General features: G+C 44.7%; 1 protein-coding gene across 1 annotated transcript in view; it reads left to right on the plus strand.

The window, feature by feature from the left end:
• The window catches only part of LOC146268154 (uncharacterized), a 32,361-nt gene extending 12,541 nt beyond the window's left edge, over positions 1–19,820 (plus strand). Inside the window, exons 3-4 of the mRNA XM_084708891.1 lie at positions 19,469–19,513; positions 19,693–19,820. Of these exons, the coding sequence (XP_084565017.1) occupies positions 19,469–19,513; positions 19,693–19,730 (83 nt within the window). The 3' untranslated portion in view covers positions 19,731–19,820. The remainder of the gene's footprint in view (positions 1–19,468; positions 19,514–19,692) is intronic.
• The last annotated feature ends 242 nt before the right edge of the window (positions 19,821–20,062 follow it).

Consider the following 20,062-nt stretch of genomic DNA (forward strand, 5'->3'; position numbering starts at 1 on the left):
CAAATACCATGGCTATTCTCAATTGTATTGCAGAACATTAAAGATGTCTGGTCCATGATAATTTGACATCTTCATGACTGTGGAGATCTGAATATTGAAAATCTGCAGGCAGGAGCACATTTTTCTCAAAATTGCCTTTGGATTTAAACCAACAAAAACAAACATGCAATCATTTTATTCCATGAATCTCTGGTGTTTGGAAGAGTTTGAGTAGGTATGCAGATGGTTGGAAATGAGAATAAACATCTACCAATAAAATGTGACTCTAATATAAAGGAAGCAACTCACACACAAGGAAGCAAGGCAAACAAATATGTACCCAACAGGCCTAAATGTTTCAAGATTAGTTCTGAAGTAGTCTGGGTCTGCTATGCACCAATACAAATGATTGCATGAATCTAACTGAAGTCTTAAAAACATCCCTGTGTGTGCGTGTGTGTGTGTACTGTATGTACTGTATATGACTTCCTGGCCAGATTCCAGGCATTGTTGACACACTATTAACAATAACACATTGTAGGTTTGGCAGTCCCTTTGAGTATGCCACAGATACAACAGAAACAACAGCACAATAACAACTACTGTAGAAACTGACACCTCAGACAAATCAGACTTCCTTTTGTCTCTCATTCCAATTTCTCTCAGCAGCCAAAAAAAGAAGGTTATTCTATGTATCAACCCTTCTCATCTGTGCCCACAGAACATTTTTATAGCTTTATAATGAGTTATGCATGAAATGTAATAGCGATTAGGAATTGCTGCAAATGCAAAATTGTTGTTAATTTCATCTAATCATGTTCTAATCAGTGGAACACCCTTATCCTTATAATGTAGGTGTGGTAGCCCCTGGAGTCGCCATGGGGAAGTTGGACTGGAAATTCAGTTAGCCAATAATACTGAACTTTGATGTTATTGTTGAGTGTTATGAAAGTGTTGTTACTGATATGTATTTATTTCTTTGGAGTATATTTCTGTACTGTGCAGAATGTGCAGTCCCCACAGACATGGTTGCCCTCTTGATGATGTTCAGCCTCACCTGTAGGCTGTGTGACACTCTAGCTCTCAAACATGCTACCAGATCTGCTGCCCCCCCCCAGACTGTTCAGTAATACGCCGTTTAACAAATTTGTGTAATTAAGATACATTTGTTTCATAATTGGCGTTTACAGGAAGAGTGCCTAAATACCAGGTGTCATGTGAACGTGTGGCCTCCAGGCCTGGGACCCCACTGAAACACACACACACACATATAAACACACACACACACGCACACACACACACACACATACACACACACGCACACAAACACACGCATGCGCTCGCGCACACACACACACACACACACCGTAAGCACACTGTAAACACACTGCCACATTACAAACACAGAAAGCCACACACATGCTCTTTCCCACTATTTCCCAGAGGGCCATCTCGTGTTGGCACCGTCCGCGGAGGCCCCCTCGCTCACTCCAGACATCCTGTGGGCATCGTAGCGGACCGTGGCGAGCGAGCAAACCCACAGGGAGCACGCTCTTATGTTAACAGAGCTGGGATGGTTGCCAACGACAATACAATTCATTGAAACGCAGAGGGAAAAGCTTGTATTTCTCCCATTGGCTGCAGAGGGCAACGGCAGTAAATGGAACAGTACAGTAGTTGAAACTGCAGAAGCCATTTACAAAAGGTCGTGTGTCACCTTTTCAGTTTGCAAGTAATTACAGACTTCAAGACCAAAAGTCAAATACGCGCTGCAACACACATACACACACACACACCCTCACCACCAACCGCACGTTGAGGATTGCCTGAATTTATGTCTCGGAGTGCAAGGAAAACACCGCCGCCTTGATTGTTAATATGGGCTATTAATGGTGTGGATGTGTCGTACTCGCAGCTAATGGACCTGAAGAAGTGGGCCATCTGCTTCACATCATCCTCTGATTGAGAGAAGGAGCAGAACCTTCCGATACTGTTGTTGATGGATAAAGGCTTGCTAAGGACGGTCCTCCCAGCCTTGTGTGAGTGCACTGTGTCCCGGCAGCACCATCAACAGTCAGTGAAGGGAGGATGAGTTTGTTTGCCAGCGTTAAAGGACGGATGTCGCCGTACTTCTGAGGACTGGAGGACTTGCTCGGGATGTTGTTGTTGGAATGGTCCCTCTGATATCTGACTTGCTTCTTGACGCATCGTTTGTAACCTTGTCGCTTAGACATTATTTAGCGTCCTAGCAGTCTGGGTATTTATTTATGTGTTACTTGTAAATACATCAGGACTCCTTGTCTGGAGAATAAACGCACACGCGCACACACACATACTGACACACAGAAATGTTTGGGGGTTATGAAACCTCAGCTGTGAAGCTCTTGAGATGTAATGTATAGGATACTCATCTCCACCAAACATGGGCCCCTTCTAACAGACCACAACTAGGCTGTCCATTTCACATAACAGCACACAAGCAAAAAAAATGCTATTTAAATTTGAGTGTTTGGATCTCATGGCTTATATTTCATGGGTACATGGAGCAATTGTATAGCACTTTGTCCCAGTCCTCGAATAATGGTTTTCCACATTTTCCCAAGATTGGACTGTTGAGTTCTTTTAGTGGGTATCTTTGATAGCCCACTGGAATGGAAACTCCATAACAAATGACCCCTCCATCAACGCAAAGTGACACCTTTAAAGCCATGTTGAAAATAACATTTAAATGATTAACTTTTCATTGAAGAAGTTGAGCCAGAGAATATCCTCTCATTTTAGGATTAGGTTACTTTATAATATTTCGGTACCTGCGTAAAACCATACAATTCTTTTTTTAATATGTATAAATAACTGAACGTATAGGTAATGGTGGCTACCCACATCAGAAAGCTGTTCTATAATGTTTTCTGAAATACCCGTGACTTTTGGAGCAAGGTCACATCAATGAAGGGATTGTTTTTACTTAATAAAAGGCCCAAGCTTTCATGCTGTCTTTATATCAATAAGGACCTTTCCAGATGTCTAAATATGAGAAGGTTTACGCTTTTGCTTTTGTGTTACAACATCAGGCACCGATTTCGCTGATCGGCCTTGGGGCTTATAGCCCATGCTTCCCCCCTTCTCTCAATGGCCTTTTCATATGAAACAATAACCTTGCAGGATCTTTGATGCACACAGCCACTTTATATGGGCGACTTCCCTTAAAACGGTGACATGACTTGGTAGAAATGCAGACTTGCCTAATGTGACTTTAATTGCCTGGCAGGACTTCTGATATAACGTAATCTCTTTGGAGCCGTAGGTTAAATAGGTTGCGATCATCTATGTCACCTTGTTTGACTAGCTTTGACTTCTGACCACTAATTAAAGCTCTACTCTAATCATGACATAAGGCAGTAACCAACAACAGTTCAGTGGGTTGGAAAAACTATCAGGGGCTTATATGAACCAAGGCTCATGTGACACTGTTTTCTCAACCCATCTTCTGTACCATTTATTCCATCACAGTCCTAGTTAGGGACCTACCCTTTCCTGGAAGATGAACACTAAAGAAAGCACTAGTGCTGCATCAGAAACACACACCAAAGCTACCGCCAGTTCACGGATCTGTTACAGGCCGAAGAAGATTCCACTTAGGGTCAACATGACCCAGACCCTGCCCACTCCCTTCTACCCTAAAATTACCCCCCTATGATCTGGGAAAATTCACTGGAGAACTCAGAGGCGCTTTAGGAGGACATAGGACATACAGATTAGTCTCTTTCTCTCTCGTTCTCTCTCTCGTTCTCTCTCTCTCTCTCCCTCTCTCTCTCTCTCTCTCTCTCTCTCTCTCTCTCTCTCTCTCTCTCTTCTCTCTTTCACACTCTTCCTCTGTGTCCCTTTCTCTGTCTCTCTGTTTCTCTGCCCCTGACTCTCTCTCTTTCTTTCCCTGTCTCTTTTTTTTCTCTTCCTGTCTCATCCTTTCCCTACCCTCCAGTTCCTCAATTGTCGACGGTTGAACATTGTTGTCCAGTCTTTACCTAGCACCATCTTAATCATCCTCCCTAAACCTCTTCACCCCTGGGGTTCCTGTGCCCCCCCCCCCCACTACCACCCACTTCCCGTAACCTCTCAACACCCCCCTCTGATCCTCTTAAGAGCTAATTAGACCTATTAAAAAGATAGGCAGTGTTTCCTTCTCTTTGTTTGTCTTGGCCAACCTGGCTGAAAGCTGTCAGCCTCTACCTCATCAGTTGGTTTACTGCCGACCCCGCACGTGCACACACACGCGCGCGCATGCACACACACACACACACACACACACACACACACACACACACACACACACACACACACACACACACACACACACACACACACTGGAACTGAGCCATGTTATTTGAAATGGCATCTCTCACCTCAAGTTAAAACCAAGGCATCTGATTATCAGTTGAGAGGATGATCTTAAATGTAATTCATGTGGGAGAATATTACTCAGTTGTTACAAAACAACAACATGATTCAGTAAGTTTATGTTTGGGAAGGCTTGTGGCGTGACTATCATGTGATGCCAACTCGTTATGAAGTATGCGGCAGGTTATTTACTTGAATGATGAGCATCTGTCTTGGTCTGCCAAGGGGTCAATATTAATATTTCCTGTGTGGCGTCCAGGAGACTGTAAGTAAAGGTTGTGTTGAGGTACACATTTCTCTCAGATTTGGTTTGCTCTTCACTTCTGTCACCCTTTCACGTGTCACTTTCCTCATTCTGGAGATCCTTATCATTGACAGGAAGACGATAATAGGGTTCACATGTTGAACATTTGTCATGCAATCATAACAAACAGAACTGTTGATATATTCTTCTGTGTCCTTTGGAATATGGCCTACCTCATGGAAGTTCTCTCAGTGTAAGGCTGTGAGGAGTTGTTTTGTGAAGAGGTCAAACTATGATGCATTACAATGCAAATCCAGAATAGTCCTAGGTTTCCCCTTTACGTAAACATAATGGTGGGTCTTCAAGGAAACAATCAACTCCATCTTCAATAGATGCTTTGTCAGTATGTGGACTTGTACGTAAGCTCCAGGGTGCGTTGAATTCCTTTCCCCCACAAAAGAATGTGCGCAGCTCCCACGTAGGAGCTGTGCTTGTCTCCGTTTGCCTTGCAAAGCCGTTAGTGCGTCAATCCTCCGAGGTGAAGGAGAAAAATGTGGAGAAGCTCTATGGATTTTCCAGAGGTTCTGGATCATGGCCTAGCCACCACGACACCCGAAGCCCAAAGTGGGGGACCTAGGGTCAGTTTAAAAGAGTGTGAATAAGAAGGACAGTGAGGTGATCGAATTGCTCAAATTCCGGCGTTATATGAGACTCGAGTTTTCTGTGGAATTTTGTTCAGGCACTGTAGGAGACAAAAACCCATCCAGGCCTTACACACCGAATGTCATCGTTAACCAATCACCTCCAAGGGGTCCTGTTATGGCCCTCGCTGGTGTGGTCGACTTCTGAATCTATTTTTCTTTCCACCAGTTGGTCCAATAAAAAATACAAAAACGAGATGAGAGCACCAGGTTGGCTCAGTAAAGGTCTTGGAAAGTGTAACCCAGTAGACATGGTGTCCAGGTCAGAGACTGAAATAAGGGTGAAGCTTCTCCACAGGGCCCCCCTGGTCTTCTGCTCTTTTTTTTACAGTGGAAAGCTTAACAGGCACTTGTCAATTACAAGTCAGCAAGCAAGCCCAGCAGGGGAATACAGTGTTGGCTCTGACAGGCTGCTGGTCTGTCAACACAGAGGAGACTTCCCAGAGACCAACTGCCATCAAACCCACATCAAAAGTGGAGAAAATGTTTCCCAGACTGGGGTGGACTTGTAAAAGGACTCACATCACAGCTCCTTGTTGGCAAATGACAGAAAAATGTGTGAGGCGGGTGGAGGTTGGAATAACAGGCAGTTTCAATGAAAGAATGTCAGTTACAAAACTTTTACTGGCAAGACATTTCCCCTTTAGTTTGAAAGCACATTTAGATATTGTTTTTGCATTTAGATGTGGTGGAACCTGACAAAGACACATTCACTTCCTTGTCGTTAAGAGAATGTTCTCGACTTCCTTGTCACTATAATGACATCCTCGCAGATATCCTGTCTGTGGATTGTCTGCCGCCATAAAGGTTATCTGGCCCCTCATCTCATATGGTCGACCCCTTATCCTAAGGGTCAAAGGTCGGACCTGTTGCTGTGTCATCCCTGAGGCTGTGTGAGAGAGGGGGGAAGGATGATGACACCAGATTCTCTCCAACGACTTACCCAGCTGTGAAACCAGAGAGGGCTGCACACCTAGGAATGGAGGGGGTTAATGGAGTAACAGAGAGAGCCAAACAGACAGCAGTGCCATGCAGAGGGTGACTGGTGTGGCGGGCGGGGGGGTGGAGAGGGGTGGGGGAAGGGGGGGGCTGACAGTTGGTTTGCTCATCTAGCCGTTAAACAGCGTTTGATGTCCCCAAGATAAACAAGGTTATTTACAGTGCTGGAGGGCTGTGACCAGGCCGGGGTGTCAAACCCTCTCCCTGGCCGGCCCCCATCGCTGGGTTGTCAGGCAGATGTGTGTTCAAGTGTTTGTGTGAGTGTTTTTCTCCACCCCACCAACCCTCCTACCCTACCCTACCACACACACACCCACACACACGCACACACACACACACCCTTTCCCGCTCTTTGTCTGTATCTGTATTTGCTTATTCTCCTGTGTGTATGTGTGTCGATAGTGTGTGTTTTGGTCTCTTGTCACGCGCACGAGACAAAACAAGTTCCAGTGTTCTCGAACAGGCTGTCTTCAGATCTAAGGGCTGGTGGCACTGTTCCTGACCCAGACGTTGTACGCATTAGAGTTCCAGGGTCTTCTCTGACCTCCGTCTGAACTGGTGGCCTCCTTTGACTCAGTCCCACCGTACTTCAAACAGACCAATTTCCGAGACCGCACATTACCGAGCCATGAATGAGAGGCAGCTTCTTGGCAAGTACGTTGTTAGAGGCTTTCAGATCTGATTGATAGAAAAGGCAGGGGGACCTTTCCTTGAAGTCTCTTGCGCTGTAGATGTCCCTTCAGACGCCTGCTGAGGAAGAGGTTGGGGATTTTCAGACTGCAAACTATCTCTCACTCCTTTCCATTTTCCATCCCACCCCCCCCCCCCCTCCACACACACACACACACACACCACACACACACCTCACACCCTCGATATCCCTCGCATGCAGTATGTGAGGCATTGCCCTACGTGGTGGACAGGGCCAGGTCTCTCCTCTGCTCCCCCCCTCACTCGTGCGGTGCCTAGACCTGGGCCCCACGCTGAAATGCCAAGACCCTCCTGATAAAACAGCCCAACTCTCCCAGGCGCAGGTCTACACCAAACCTGATATCATAATTTACTGTAGCTTACCCCCCTCCTCAGCCCAGGGGGTAGGGGGATATGATTGGGGCCAGACAGGCTTTCACAGCCAGGTTGAGTTGGGATGATGTGTGTGTGTGTGTGTGTGTGTGTGGAGGGGAGGGGCGGGGGGCGAGGTTTGAGGGGTACAGTGTTTGTTCTCAGCCTGTCAAGGCCCCCTCATCCAGGATTAGATCTCTTCTGTGTGTGTATGTGTGTTTGTGTGTTTTGTTTGTGTGGTATGGATACCTCTACCCCCTGTTTACCTTTTGTCAACATCAGCTCACCAGGGAAGCGATGATTGAGCCTAATCCAAGACTGGGGGTCGAAAGGAGGGGGTAGGGAGGTGGCAGAGTTGGGGGCGCGAGAAAGCGGCGGATACTGTCACCACGGAATGCTCCTTTCGTATTCTGCTTTGAGGTGTCTTTGGTGATGCAGAAATCCCTGAATGCATATGTCGGTGTCTCTATGAGGCATTGTATTGGGTTGCTTTTGCCCAACGTCATAGCATGTCTGGAGATGAACAGCCTGTCTAAAATATTTAGCTCCTACTAAATAACGTACATCAGTGTTTGGCGCCGTACATTTCAATGGATGTACATCGGCGCAACAGTGGGGACTGAGGGATCACTGGTCAGAGGCATACTGTGCGTCAAAACGCTGTATGTTTTCTATTACAAGGAACATGTATTCTATTTAAAAATACTTTTGAAATTTGAGAAAGTGGAAACTTAAAGGTGCCTGCCCCCCCTTCATCTAGCCACCATGCTAACTCAGTCAACATTGCAGTCACGCTTGACCTGCTGTGATTACTGACGCGTGGAGACATGGATATCCCAGATTACGAGCCCTAACTGTGCGCTGAGGTCGGACACCCCTCGCGCAGCTATGGCTCTGCAGTTTCGCTCCAGCGAGCCAAAATGGACCCCACAGCTTCCTGGAAAGCCACTCTATGTTATTGTCCTGTCCTGCGACTGGAGAAGGCCAGAAGCCATGGGGGTGTTTGGTCAGTAGTTCTGCATGGCTGGTCTGAGATTCAAAGATATACAATGGCTGCCGTTGCGCACGGGGGCTTGTTTTGTTCTGAGCAGAACAATCAAAGACCAGCTGGTTTGTGAGCCAGTGTGGTCAGCAACCACCATGAGAGAGAGGCCCTTTGCCATTATGCCGAAGCTTCCTTTGTCCGGAAACTTGGATTTATTAATAATCACCCCAAGGAGTCTGGTGCAATCTGGGATTGTTTTATTGGATTCTGTGTCCGACCTGGGGTCAGTGTTCTTAAATGCTTTGAAGTCTGTCATTTCTGGAAGTGCATGGCCAGTGACCACACTGGTGCCCTACACACATGGAGGCATTGGCACACACATGCTAGCATCTGATTATCAGACACATGCGTGCACATACACACACATACACACAATCACACACACATGCACACACAGTCATATAGGAACTGAATGTTAGCATGTGGATACATCCTTATTGAATCTCCTGATTGGGTTTGGCTCTGACTGGAGGGTATGTTGAGGTAATATTTTTCCAACAAACCCAAGTAAAAGGCTTTAAGGTTTTGGTCAACACCACACTGAGATTCAACCAACATGTCAACAGAGTTTTAATAATTTCATTAGTGCTATATCCTATACACCATTATGGAATATCCTCTTATATACTGTACAATAGGGGACATTGTTGAAATCCCAGCATCATGTCATATGGACCAATCTAGATATTCAACTGAGCCTCAGTTCCCTTTTGACTGAACCAACTTTGTTCACATGGGAATACCGAAATTCCCAAAGCTTCCCTTCCTATTCTATGAAAGCAGATTCCTTTTCATAAGACCCAAGCTAAGCCCGAGGCTTCACCAGCCTGAAGTCTGATCCCTCTGGCTTGTGAGTGGCGTTTGTTCAGCCCCTGCAGTAGAAGAAACAGTGGGGGGAGGCCATGTTTTCGTGTTTTCTCTGAAGAGCTGACTGACTTCCTCCCTAGTTTTGGAATGCCCTGGAGCAAGTGTTCCATACTAGTAGGGGACAAGGCTAATTTCTCGTGTTGACTGTGAGAAAGTCCATGTGTCCTTTTTTTTAAAGGGCTTGGAGACAAACAAGGTCTGTTTCATGTTTATTGATGTTGGATAATCATTTTTTAAGTGTGTGCCCATGTGTGTGTGTGTGGGCGCGTGTGTGTGTTTTTGTAAGTGTGCCACAGCCGTTTGTTATGGTAACTTCCATATGACCAGTTCAAGTCTCCAGTCTCTTTGCGAACGTGTGTATGGACTTGCTATGTGTGCATAAATACATGCAGACATTGTTTAGACTCTCGTTTTTCAGATCCACTAATAACATAATCTGGACTGAATAAATACAGGTCATTGATGCCTTCTACTGGACCCTGAAAAACATGTGTGTGTGTGTACTTTAGTGTGTGTGAATTAGTGTGTGTGTGGTCACTGGTTGCATGTCACTGCTCTCTCCCACGGTCTGCTTCTTTGTAAATTGACAGAGTCCTTACAGTAAACCCAGCCTCAAGGTATGACATGAGCAATGTGTTGTTGTCTCCCACATGGACTACAAGGTTAAGTCTATGTACCTTGACTCCCCTGTAATGCTGTAAAAGACTAGATATCCTCCTTAGCCAGCTCCTTAGCTAACGGCTGTTTGCAGGCTATGCAAACTCATAGAAGTTACTTTTAGCCTGGTGGTGTTTTTGAGCGAGACCAACAGTCATGTTTTGGTTTATGGTTGAGGGCTCCTCTCCTAGGAGGGGACCCCTGGAATAGACCAGCTTTAAGTTTCAGGGTTTCATGATTTCAGGGAGCGAGGGTGGCACATGGAGGTATAGGATGAATCCCTTCATGTTGTGTGTACAGCGTGTGTGTGTGTGTGCGCGTGTTTGTGTTGATGTGTTTGTGCGGGGGGTGGAGGGTGTAGGTTTAGCCTCTGTGTGAATGTCACATCCAGTGGATCGGAGATGCAGATGTGTGGTGTAGGAAATCCCTTAAAGATCACCCAGAAGGGCTTTCTGAGGAGCAGGGCGGAAGACATCTGGAAAGAGAGGAGGGAAATGGAGGGAGAGATAGAAAGAAAGACGGGACTGAGATAAACCGGGGAGCACACAGAAGTACTGAGAGGAAAGATGAAGAGGAAAGTACATATGGGGAAAAGAGAGGAAGAAGAAGGGGGGGGGGGGAGGGGAGGAGGGGGGGGGGGTTTGTGGACAGAGCTGGTTCTGGGAACAGACTCTGGTCAGTGTTTGGATGTATGTAGTTATTGGCCAGACCAGGACAGAGGAGGCTGAGAGAAAGAACTTAGTCGCTCCAAGTCAACACTGTTCCAGAGTACAGTGTACAGGTATGTGGCCCCTTGCCCTCGACATCCCCATGGCAATGAGCTGCAAATACAGTGCAAAACACATACAGTTTCATATATATTTGCCTATAATTAGAAACACTGAACTATGATAATTTATGATTGGAGTGTTTATAGCATGGAAAACGTCCGTTGGGGGTTGATAAAAAAAAGATTTCGCTTAAATTCCACCTAAATTATGACACAAAACTTATGATCGCATAAAAGTCTGCACTAGCATTTATATTGTTTATAGTGTACTTTCAGAAATCCACATCAGACATACCTTTTGCCCTGCCAGTTAGTCGTATTATAGCACAGGATTGTGTTTTACAAGATGCAGTGCTATTTCTCCTGTCACAGCCATGGCGATAGTCCTGTTGTACAAAGGGGTGGCACGGTACGCGTATTTTGAGATGTAACAGAGAGGGCTGAAGCCAAATGTCCTCTGCAACAGTCGTTAACTAAGCAGTAAGGGTCGGTGCACATTGCTGCAGCAGTCTATTAACTTCATGCACGCGCTACGGTTTCGATATTTTCATTTGCAATCCGTTTCCATTGACTGATCTGTGAGTTTTAGTTTCTGTTGGGATGGGATGAGAAGAGCGGAGAGGAGAAGACAGGAGACTGGGAAATAGGGTCCAGGGGTGTTCTGGTGGTTTTAGGAATGAAATGTCTTGTCAGTCATAACTCCCTCCGGCTAGACGCAAGTTCGCATTTGTGGCCGGATCTGTTTTTCTCATTTAAGGCTTCCACCTTCCTTGTTGTAATGTGATATTTTCATGTGATTCGGCTTTTTGACTTTGTTTGTCCTTTTGGTAGACATGTCATCCCTCACCAAGCTGTGTGTTTATTTGGATATCCTGTGTTGAAGGGAACCAAAATAGACCTTTGAACTACAGTATCACAGTAGTGATACTGGAGGATAGTGAAAGCGGAGAAGGAGGTATCTTGATCTTGTTTAGAATGTGCTCTCTGTAAAATGATTTTGAATCTTATGACCCATGTCGGAGAACCATCAGAAAACACACTGTTTTAAGAGCTTGAAATACGCTCGCATGAATCCAGTTCTGTTCCCATGGCGATATGGTACGACCGTAGGGCTCAGGCGACAGCAGTCCTGTACTATGTTCTGTTGAAGCACAAGCAGAATGTTTACAGCTCTCACAGCTCAATGTGTTTGATTCATTTGTTCAGACCTTGGGAGCCATCTCTGACTAATGGCTCCGATGACAGTTTCCAACCTTAGCCCTGAGTCGTGACATCGAGGTGTCCATGTTCATGACAAATGGCCGACTTAACGCAATGGGGCCTTCTGTCGGCTTGGGACATTGCGAAATAGACATGGCTGGGTGCCTGTGGTTGAACTGAAGGATGCTTCCCAGTCCCTCTCTGTCCCACAGGGGGCAGGGTAGAGGGATGAGGAGGGTAAGAGTGTGACTGTGATTGGGACCAGACTATTTCAACTTTGAGATTCAAGATGGCGGCAGTTCTACCATTGAGCCAGGTTTTAGATTTAGAAAGAATTGAATAGCCTAGCTAGACAGGTAACATGATTACACTTGACAGTCTTTGCTCAAATATCACAGGCTTTCCAGATACACATCTTTAAAGGTTCTCTAATATTTTCGTACTCAAACACCATTTTTTCTCCAGATTTAAACAATTGAGGGTTGTTCCTCTTCTAATCGAACCCAGACTGTTTTTGTCACCTTTAACAAATTGGATCTGTGATGTTTATGCCAATGGCTCTGCTTTTCTAATTAGCTCAAGGTAATAGCCATTTTAGAGCTCCCTTTTTAACACTAGAGTCGGTGTGTAGTGTAGAGCTGGCCAAATGCCAATCCTTAATACAGCACACATGGTAAAAGCGTTGAGTTACTACCCGTTTATTTCAGCCATGCAACAAACGTCTGCTGTCTCTGTTGTTCCCTTTCTCTGTTTTTTTCTCTATTGAATTCTCTCTCTTTGCTATGGATCTCTGTCTTTCTCTCTCCTTTTTTGTCTTTCTCTCATTTTCTCTTTAATTCCTAATCCCTCTTTCTTTTCGCTGTATGTCTCTCTCTCTCTCTCTCTCTCTCTCTCTCTCTCTCTCTCTCTCTCTCTCTCTCTCTCTCTCTCTCTCTCTCTCTCTCTCTCTCTCTCTCTCTCTCTCTCTCTCTCTCTCTCTCTCTCTGTGTCTGTCTTTGAGCTTCTGTTTTAATAACTTCTTGCACGGCAAGATACCCTCCCTATTCCCCCCTAGTAACTCAATATTAAGAGGCACTAGCTCTTAAAATCTACATCGCACCTCATTTTTGATCTTGGCAGCAGAGTGTAGTTAGGAATGGAAGCAAGGCCCTGTGGTCCCTACGCAGTGGCCCAGGGGGAGCCTTGACGTCTGGGCTGTATCACATGAATGTTGTGACACTGTTGGGTAGAGCCACTTGTCTAACTTGGCTGTCAAAGTTGATAGAATGCTTTCGAGAGGGGAAACCTGAGGAAACCTAACAAGCTTGTTTTGGTTGTTTCAAGGCCGAGGGGGATTATGTCAGTGACTAATTGGCATGTAAAAGTCAAGCTGTGATTAGATTTTTCACAGAATCACGATGTAAGTCAGTAGCCCCACCCAGATTTATGTCGAGGATTGATGACAGGTAGAAAGTCCTTAGTGCAGAAATATTCACAGCTTACATTGAGCTAAATTACCTTGAGTGTCAAAATCGGAAAATATAAACATAAGAATATGATGAAGAATGGATGTCAACAGCTCTTTTTATTTCACACACTCATAACTCTAATAAAACACAGGGAAACAAGCATAGTAGCTATACGGTGCACATATAGGCTAGTTAATGTACTACTCATTTGCAGATATGACTAAACATTTCAGTCGTTGTTATGGATGTTGGTCAAACTCGATACATCTTGGCTACCTGATGATGTGATTAACTGACTGTACTTCTCCTTGTTTGTTATCGTAGGCCCGTTTTTACAAGGCTCCACAGTTGATTCATTCATCAGATTCTGGAAACAATAACACACGCCTAGATCACATCCCCATGTTCATGTCTCTCAGCAAGGCCTTCAGCGGATATACACGTCCACATGAGGCCTGAAAGGTTGCAGGGGAGGAATGCTAGCTTTGCACAATACTTTTACTGTCGTCTGAGGCCAAGCATAAAACATCCAGAGACATCCCTTGCCGTTCTAAAACGTGTTGTTTTAACCTTGCCCTTGATGCCATTTGTCTCTTGTAAATAATGTGTTTGTGAGTCAAGAAGCGGTTAATGCGTGGCCGGCTGGATAAGTGTGGCGCCTGATTGCCGCTCACTCCTCTGACAGGCGTGGGCTGTTTCCTTCTCTGCTGTACGGTACCCACAGGTGCCAAAACTATTATTAGAAGCAACACATAATAGTACATTTTTTGTTATATGTCCCAACTCTAAACACAAGTTTAAACACTTTATAAAACCTTTAGAATCCATTTTGATTCCCTCATACGGCATGTCTCCAATTCCTTCATACAAATAGATACATTTTGAGCTTCTTGATAACCCAAGTGACTCTTTAAAGGCACTATGCCAGTATACAGTGTTTCCTATTCTGAGACGGCAAGCTTCTGTTCAGAGGCAAGGCAAATAATCAAACTGTTATTATAAAATAAGAGAGCCTCTCCAAATAGTGTCCATATCATCTATCACACGTCTGGTTATTTCATTAATATGCTGCTATGCATTGTATTTCGCTGCTTGAGTTGTCAAATACCTCCCAGTTAGAATCACAGAAGATGGCTTTGGCTCATTGTCTCTCTTTTAAATCCTCACTCTCCCACCTCAGACAAACATTAAACCCCTACCCCAATTTTTGGGGGACTATGTCCAAACCCCACAGGATACATCAAAAAATAAATCCTTAAGATTTTAAAACATTAATGGGGTGAAATGCAGCTGCCCCACGTGCTGGTATGGGACCCCCTTGGCTTTCTTTCCCAGATATGTCTTCACTCTGGTGGGCTTGTTTCCTTTGGCTGGCTGGTGACAAACAGAATAGGAAGTACGCAGTGGATGACATATTGGTTTTCATGACAGAGGCCTGTTGAAGGTTATTTAACAGCTAGAGCAGAGGGCCCTGCTTGGGTTACAGAGAGACCATCCTTGAGGAATATATTGAAAGGAGGATTTTCTGGGAGGTTCTGTCAGTAAAAAAATATTAAAAACCATCATGCAGTTTGCTAGGAGTATATCTTCTCTCTACCCAGACCCTTCCCTGTTATTGTGAGTTGTGACATAATGTCTTTAGCATCTGCTAGATATGACAGGTGTTAATATTGAAATTACCTTTTATTTTTGGAAGGCATTTTATAGCCTAAACTGTTGACTTGTAGCTCTGGGAGTTTTCAACGGTGAGGTTAGATGTTAAGAATCAGCTGACCTTTGTGTCTCTATTGACTTTCCTGTCAGTTCAAAGACCTCCTTCTCTGGGTTTTTTTCTTTTCTTCCTCTGCTCCTTTGTGTCCTGTTAATTCATGGCCTAAGGTCCAACAAAAGTTCAGGGCTTACAAAAGCAAAACCTTGTCAACCTGAATGAAACCTCAGTGTGTCTGAATGCAAACCTGCTATTAAGTCAATGAAAGAGGAGCCATGGTAAAGCCTCATTAAAAGCGCTGGCCAGTTTCCGAAAGGTCCTGACTGTGCATTTCCAATGATTAGGTGAATTAGCAAGTCAGGGAAATGGAACGCGGTATTCTAGAGCAATGCAGTTGAACCTAATTTCTTAATGATAGAGTTTCTACTTTGTTTCCAGTGCTCTCTCCGATGTGTTACTTTGCTAATTGGAAGACTAAAAAAGTTAGTTTTCGATAATATACCAGAAATAACTACACTATATATATTAAAACTCCTACTAAACTAAAGAGGTTGCCTTTGACTGGTTTCAAACTCATGTATCATGAAACAGGCTTTGGTGCTCTTTGCAACCATCACCCTGGCTAAAAAAAGGTAGTTCATTTTTAAGTCCTTATTGCATAACAAAACAACCTTAAAAACATTATATATACGTGTATTTTTTTCCTCCAATTCTTATAGATCACACTTATCTCTATGTACAGGTGATTCCTGCAGCATGTGTACTTTGTGCTTAAATCTGCAGAATACCAAACTCTGAACTTGAGCCACAATTCAATTGTTTCCATCCCATGTCTGAGATTTGAATCATGGAAAATATGGAGGTGTTGAATCAAAGATATGATTTATGCACCCTCTCCATGAAACCACTAACCTGAATGGATTGGGAAACAAAACCTTGTCTTCTGCCCAGTCTACAGTGGGTTTGTTCAAGATGTGATGCCTTTTCCTCCTCCAAGAGCCATTTGGGAACTTAATGGTAAAGTCAGGTTAATTGTGGCTTTTCTGGTCCAAACACAATACCGTCTTTGTGATGATCTGCTGTATGAAGCAAGGTGTAATTATATAATCTCCGGCTTAGTGGTTTGGCTTTAGGGGTGCAAGCGGTTGTTTGGGAAAATAGCTTAGTTTCTTTACCAAGCCATTTGATTGAGTGTGTAATAGGTGAACCAACTTGTCTTCTCCCCGACATTCCTGGGAGGAGATCCCTTTATGATAGGGCTGAGTTTTCTGTCATGTGGTCTCCTAAATCTGATCATAAGAAAAGAGCTGCAAAGGACCCTTGAAAAACGTGTCCACTCGTTTTGTATTGGGTTTTGACATTATTTTGAGAATATATCAGATTATTGACAACTATTGGCAGTGTGTCACAACAACAGTAGAAACCTTGCACAGGTAAACTAGGGACGAGGATTTGAGAATGTTTATGGTTAACATAGCAGTGTTTGCCCTCACTCCTCACTGGCTCGTTGACTGAAGCTCTTTCCCATGGCCTATGCTGTAATAGCTCATTCAGCCAAGTCTTGTCTGCATTAGCACTGTCATCTTGACCATGAACTGTTTTATACACGCTAAATGACACATAGGAAATATTTCTGGATGTGTATGTTTGTGTTCCAGTCAAGTGTGTACACATTACAATGCCAAAATGTGTCAAGCAGGGTGTTTGGGTCACTCATCATCCACATTAGAGAGCATCTTTTCATAACGATCGGCCCCACCTCTCTTAACTTTGACATTTTACTCAGAACATGACATCAGTGGAGTGCAAGCCAAAAGAAATCACCACAGGCTCTGGAACTATGACTCATGTTTAACAAGGCAACAAAGCTACACATGCTCCTTGTGAATGGGTTCGTCTGTCAGATCGGGGAACAGTAAGAGGACGAGGAGGAGGACTTGTGTCTGGGTCCCCACAGTCAGCCGTCTACCATTCAGGACATGGCGTCTCTTTCATGAGGGACCCACCCCTAACTTCAACCCCCCCACCCCACCCCACCCCTCCCCCACCATACACAGACACACACCCCAGGACAAGTAGGAAATGAGCAGACGAAGGGATGTGTGATGAACTGTTAGGTTGTCCAGACGTTATTTTTGTGGAGCACGTGTAACCTAATAGGACCGTTGTCAGCTTTTATTGGTTCCCCCGAGGAAGCAGGGACGGCGAAGGAGTCAACTAATCTAACTCACCTTTTGGAAAACAGCCACACATCCATACTTTTATTAGGAAACCAAGCAAGCGTTTATATAGGCCCTAGCAGTTGTGAAAAAGGCATGAAATGTGTAGAATGTATTCCCTCTTTTAGGCCTTACAAATGTCAGAGGTGCAAAAGTTCAGTCCCTTTTTGTCTTCGACAAATACTGTAAACGCCCCTGCTAAGTAAATCTGGTTCAGTGTTTGCACAACTGCAGCAGATAATCCTCAAAGTGTGAATGTAAATTTGTTCAGTAAAATTACTTTTTGTTTTAAATGACTGTTATTGAAGAGTATTCTTTACTCCGCAAAAAATCTGAAAAGTGACATTTGAATGGTTTACAGCTTCAGGGTTATTTTAGTCTATTTGGGGTCATTTCAGTTGGAGAGCAAGTTCTGCGGATATGAAGAATTATAGCCATTCCCACCTAAAGTCATTTCTATCCTTATTACATCTTTCAAAGCCTCAACATGCTCCCCATTTAAAGTTTGGTTATCAACTCCAGACTCCACCCCCTTTATTAATTAACTCCCGTGACTCTCACCTTAGTGATACTCAAAAGTACACCCCACAGGACATGCCCACAAGTGATACCCGATATTACACAACACCCCAAATGTTATTCCTACCATCCTGGCACATCACACTGTACATACCAGATTATACAGAGCTCTTTCTGTGGTCCAGTATATCCTAACCTCTCTACTACACTCACAGTACGGAAGTTTGAGAGTCGATCCATTTGTGGCGGCCACTACTGTGTGTTTACAAGGGCAAACGGAGAAGTGGTGGATTCGAGAGATTGGTTTAGGATGAGGGGGGTTGGGAAGAGGGTGTATTTTCAGCACCAGAATTCCAAAGGTTATTCCTGGCTGGATCTGGATCCCGGTAGAGGAATCGTCTCAAGATGACAACCCACCTGTCCACAAGACTCTTGTGCTTCAGTACACTCCCTGCAACACAAAAGGTCATGTGAATTTAGCAGTGAAGTGTTCACAAATGATCCCATAGTTGTGTTGTCTTAATTAATAGACAATGCATGAACCCATGCAGCATTAGTTACATAAACTGGAGGTTACTACTGGTTAAGGTGAAATAAATAAAAATAAAAAGTTACTACTGAACTGGTGTAGACTAATTGTAAAACAGCTTTGCTGAGATTTGGAAGACAGTCCCAGCTGTAACTCAGGCAGAGACAGTGTTGAGTAATTAACTTCCCCTTGAACCATTAGAAGCAGTGTTGAGTAACAGCCTGCCGGCTGAACCATTAGAAGACGTATTGAGTACTTGACTGCCTGCTGAACTATTATAAGGGGTGAGGAGGATGCATACATGAGATGGTAGATCTCAATTTCAGAACACCATTAGCTGGGACATGGGCCCTTACATAAGCAGGGATAACAGGTGTCAGCAACACTTGGACCGTATTTCGCCCGACCGAAGATATGTGGCCTGCATGATATCAATGCAACAACTTCCTTTTTTATATTTGTGGTCAGTGTGTGTGTGTTGCGTGTGCCGACCGTTGCCGCTAGCGTGCAAAGCTTAGGCTTCAGCAACCCAACATCAGGCGCCATCTCATGAGGCTATTTGAAGCCTCTCCATGTCTCTCAATGTGCCTTTGGTCCAAGGTTGTCTATAGATGTCCCTCCCTGTGTGGGTCGCGCCAACAGGATGTGACCGCGAGCCCAGAATGCAGCAGGAATCCAAGTCCATGCTCGCGTGCGAGATCGGACACTGGCTCTGAGGCTGGCCCGCGTCTGCAGGAATGATTTAGAACACGGCAAAAACCCTGCTTGTGACTCAGCGAGCGATAGGTGGACCTGGGGAGCGAGATATTCGTCTGTAAAAGCTGAGCATGAGCTTGTGTTGTTAAAAAATATATATGCTTCCTTTTTTTGGAAACGCTTTTGACTGCATGAAATTGGCCGGCCGGTGCTTCCACACATGGCTCTGTGCTGTTTTCATTTCATAAGATGCCCCTCGCCCTTACCAGGATACTCAAATCCTCATACGTTTATGATTGTGAGATGAAGGTGTAGAACCTTCCAGTACACTGAGTAATGTTATTGGCCAGATGGATCCTGTTGGGCTGAAAGGCTGTCTGGTAAACAAGAAGTGTAACCTCTTGACTAACTGCTGGTTGTTTCTCAACCAGGGCCTCCTGGCTCGAGGGGAAAGAGAGGTCGTGAAGGGGATCCAGGTAGGTCTACTGTACCTGCCCAATGTGGACTGTATGTCTGAACCCACCTAACTGTGCAGGGGAATCTTCCAGATTGTTCTTTTCTGACTATTCTCACTTATAGAGAAAGCAGACTACCTTTGAGTAGGGGTGCAAATCTCTGGTGATGACATGTTTAACTAGATACCAAATATTTTCAGGGGGGTACATCACAATGAAGTGGAACGGAAAACTGTGATCCAGGAACGCGACGGAACGCCAGTTCCAACACAACCCCCCCAAAAATCTCTTGTGGGTTCTACAAACACCACTTTGACATTTGCTTGGACTCGGGTTCACCGAAAATAGCACCTGCCCACTCAGCAGAAGCTTAGAAGAATGCCTCCTCGGATTACTAGCCAAACACCGACACAAAAAGCAGGAAAGCATAAAGCTGGAAGCCTGGAAGAGAGGGATTGTCACCCTTGGCCACTTTGCCTGTTACTCTTCCACGTTATCCCCCATGTCAGACCTGTAGTCTGTCTGGAGGAGTGGCCAGATGCACTGCTCTCCCTCTGTCAGGTTTGTGAG

This window comes from Hypomesus nipponensis, chromosome 11 (genome assembly GCF_054491055.1).
Source record: "Hypomesus nipponensis isolate SF chromosome 11, ASM5449105v1, whole genome shotgun sequence".
NCBI lineage: Eukaryota > Metazoa > Chordata > Actinopteri > Osmeriformes > Osmeridae > Hypomesus > Hypomesus nipponensis.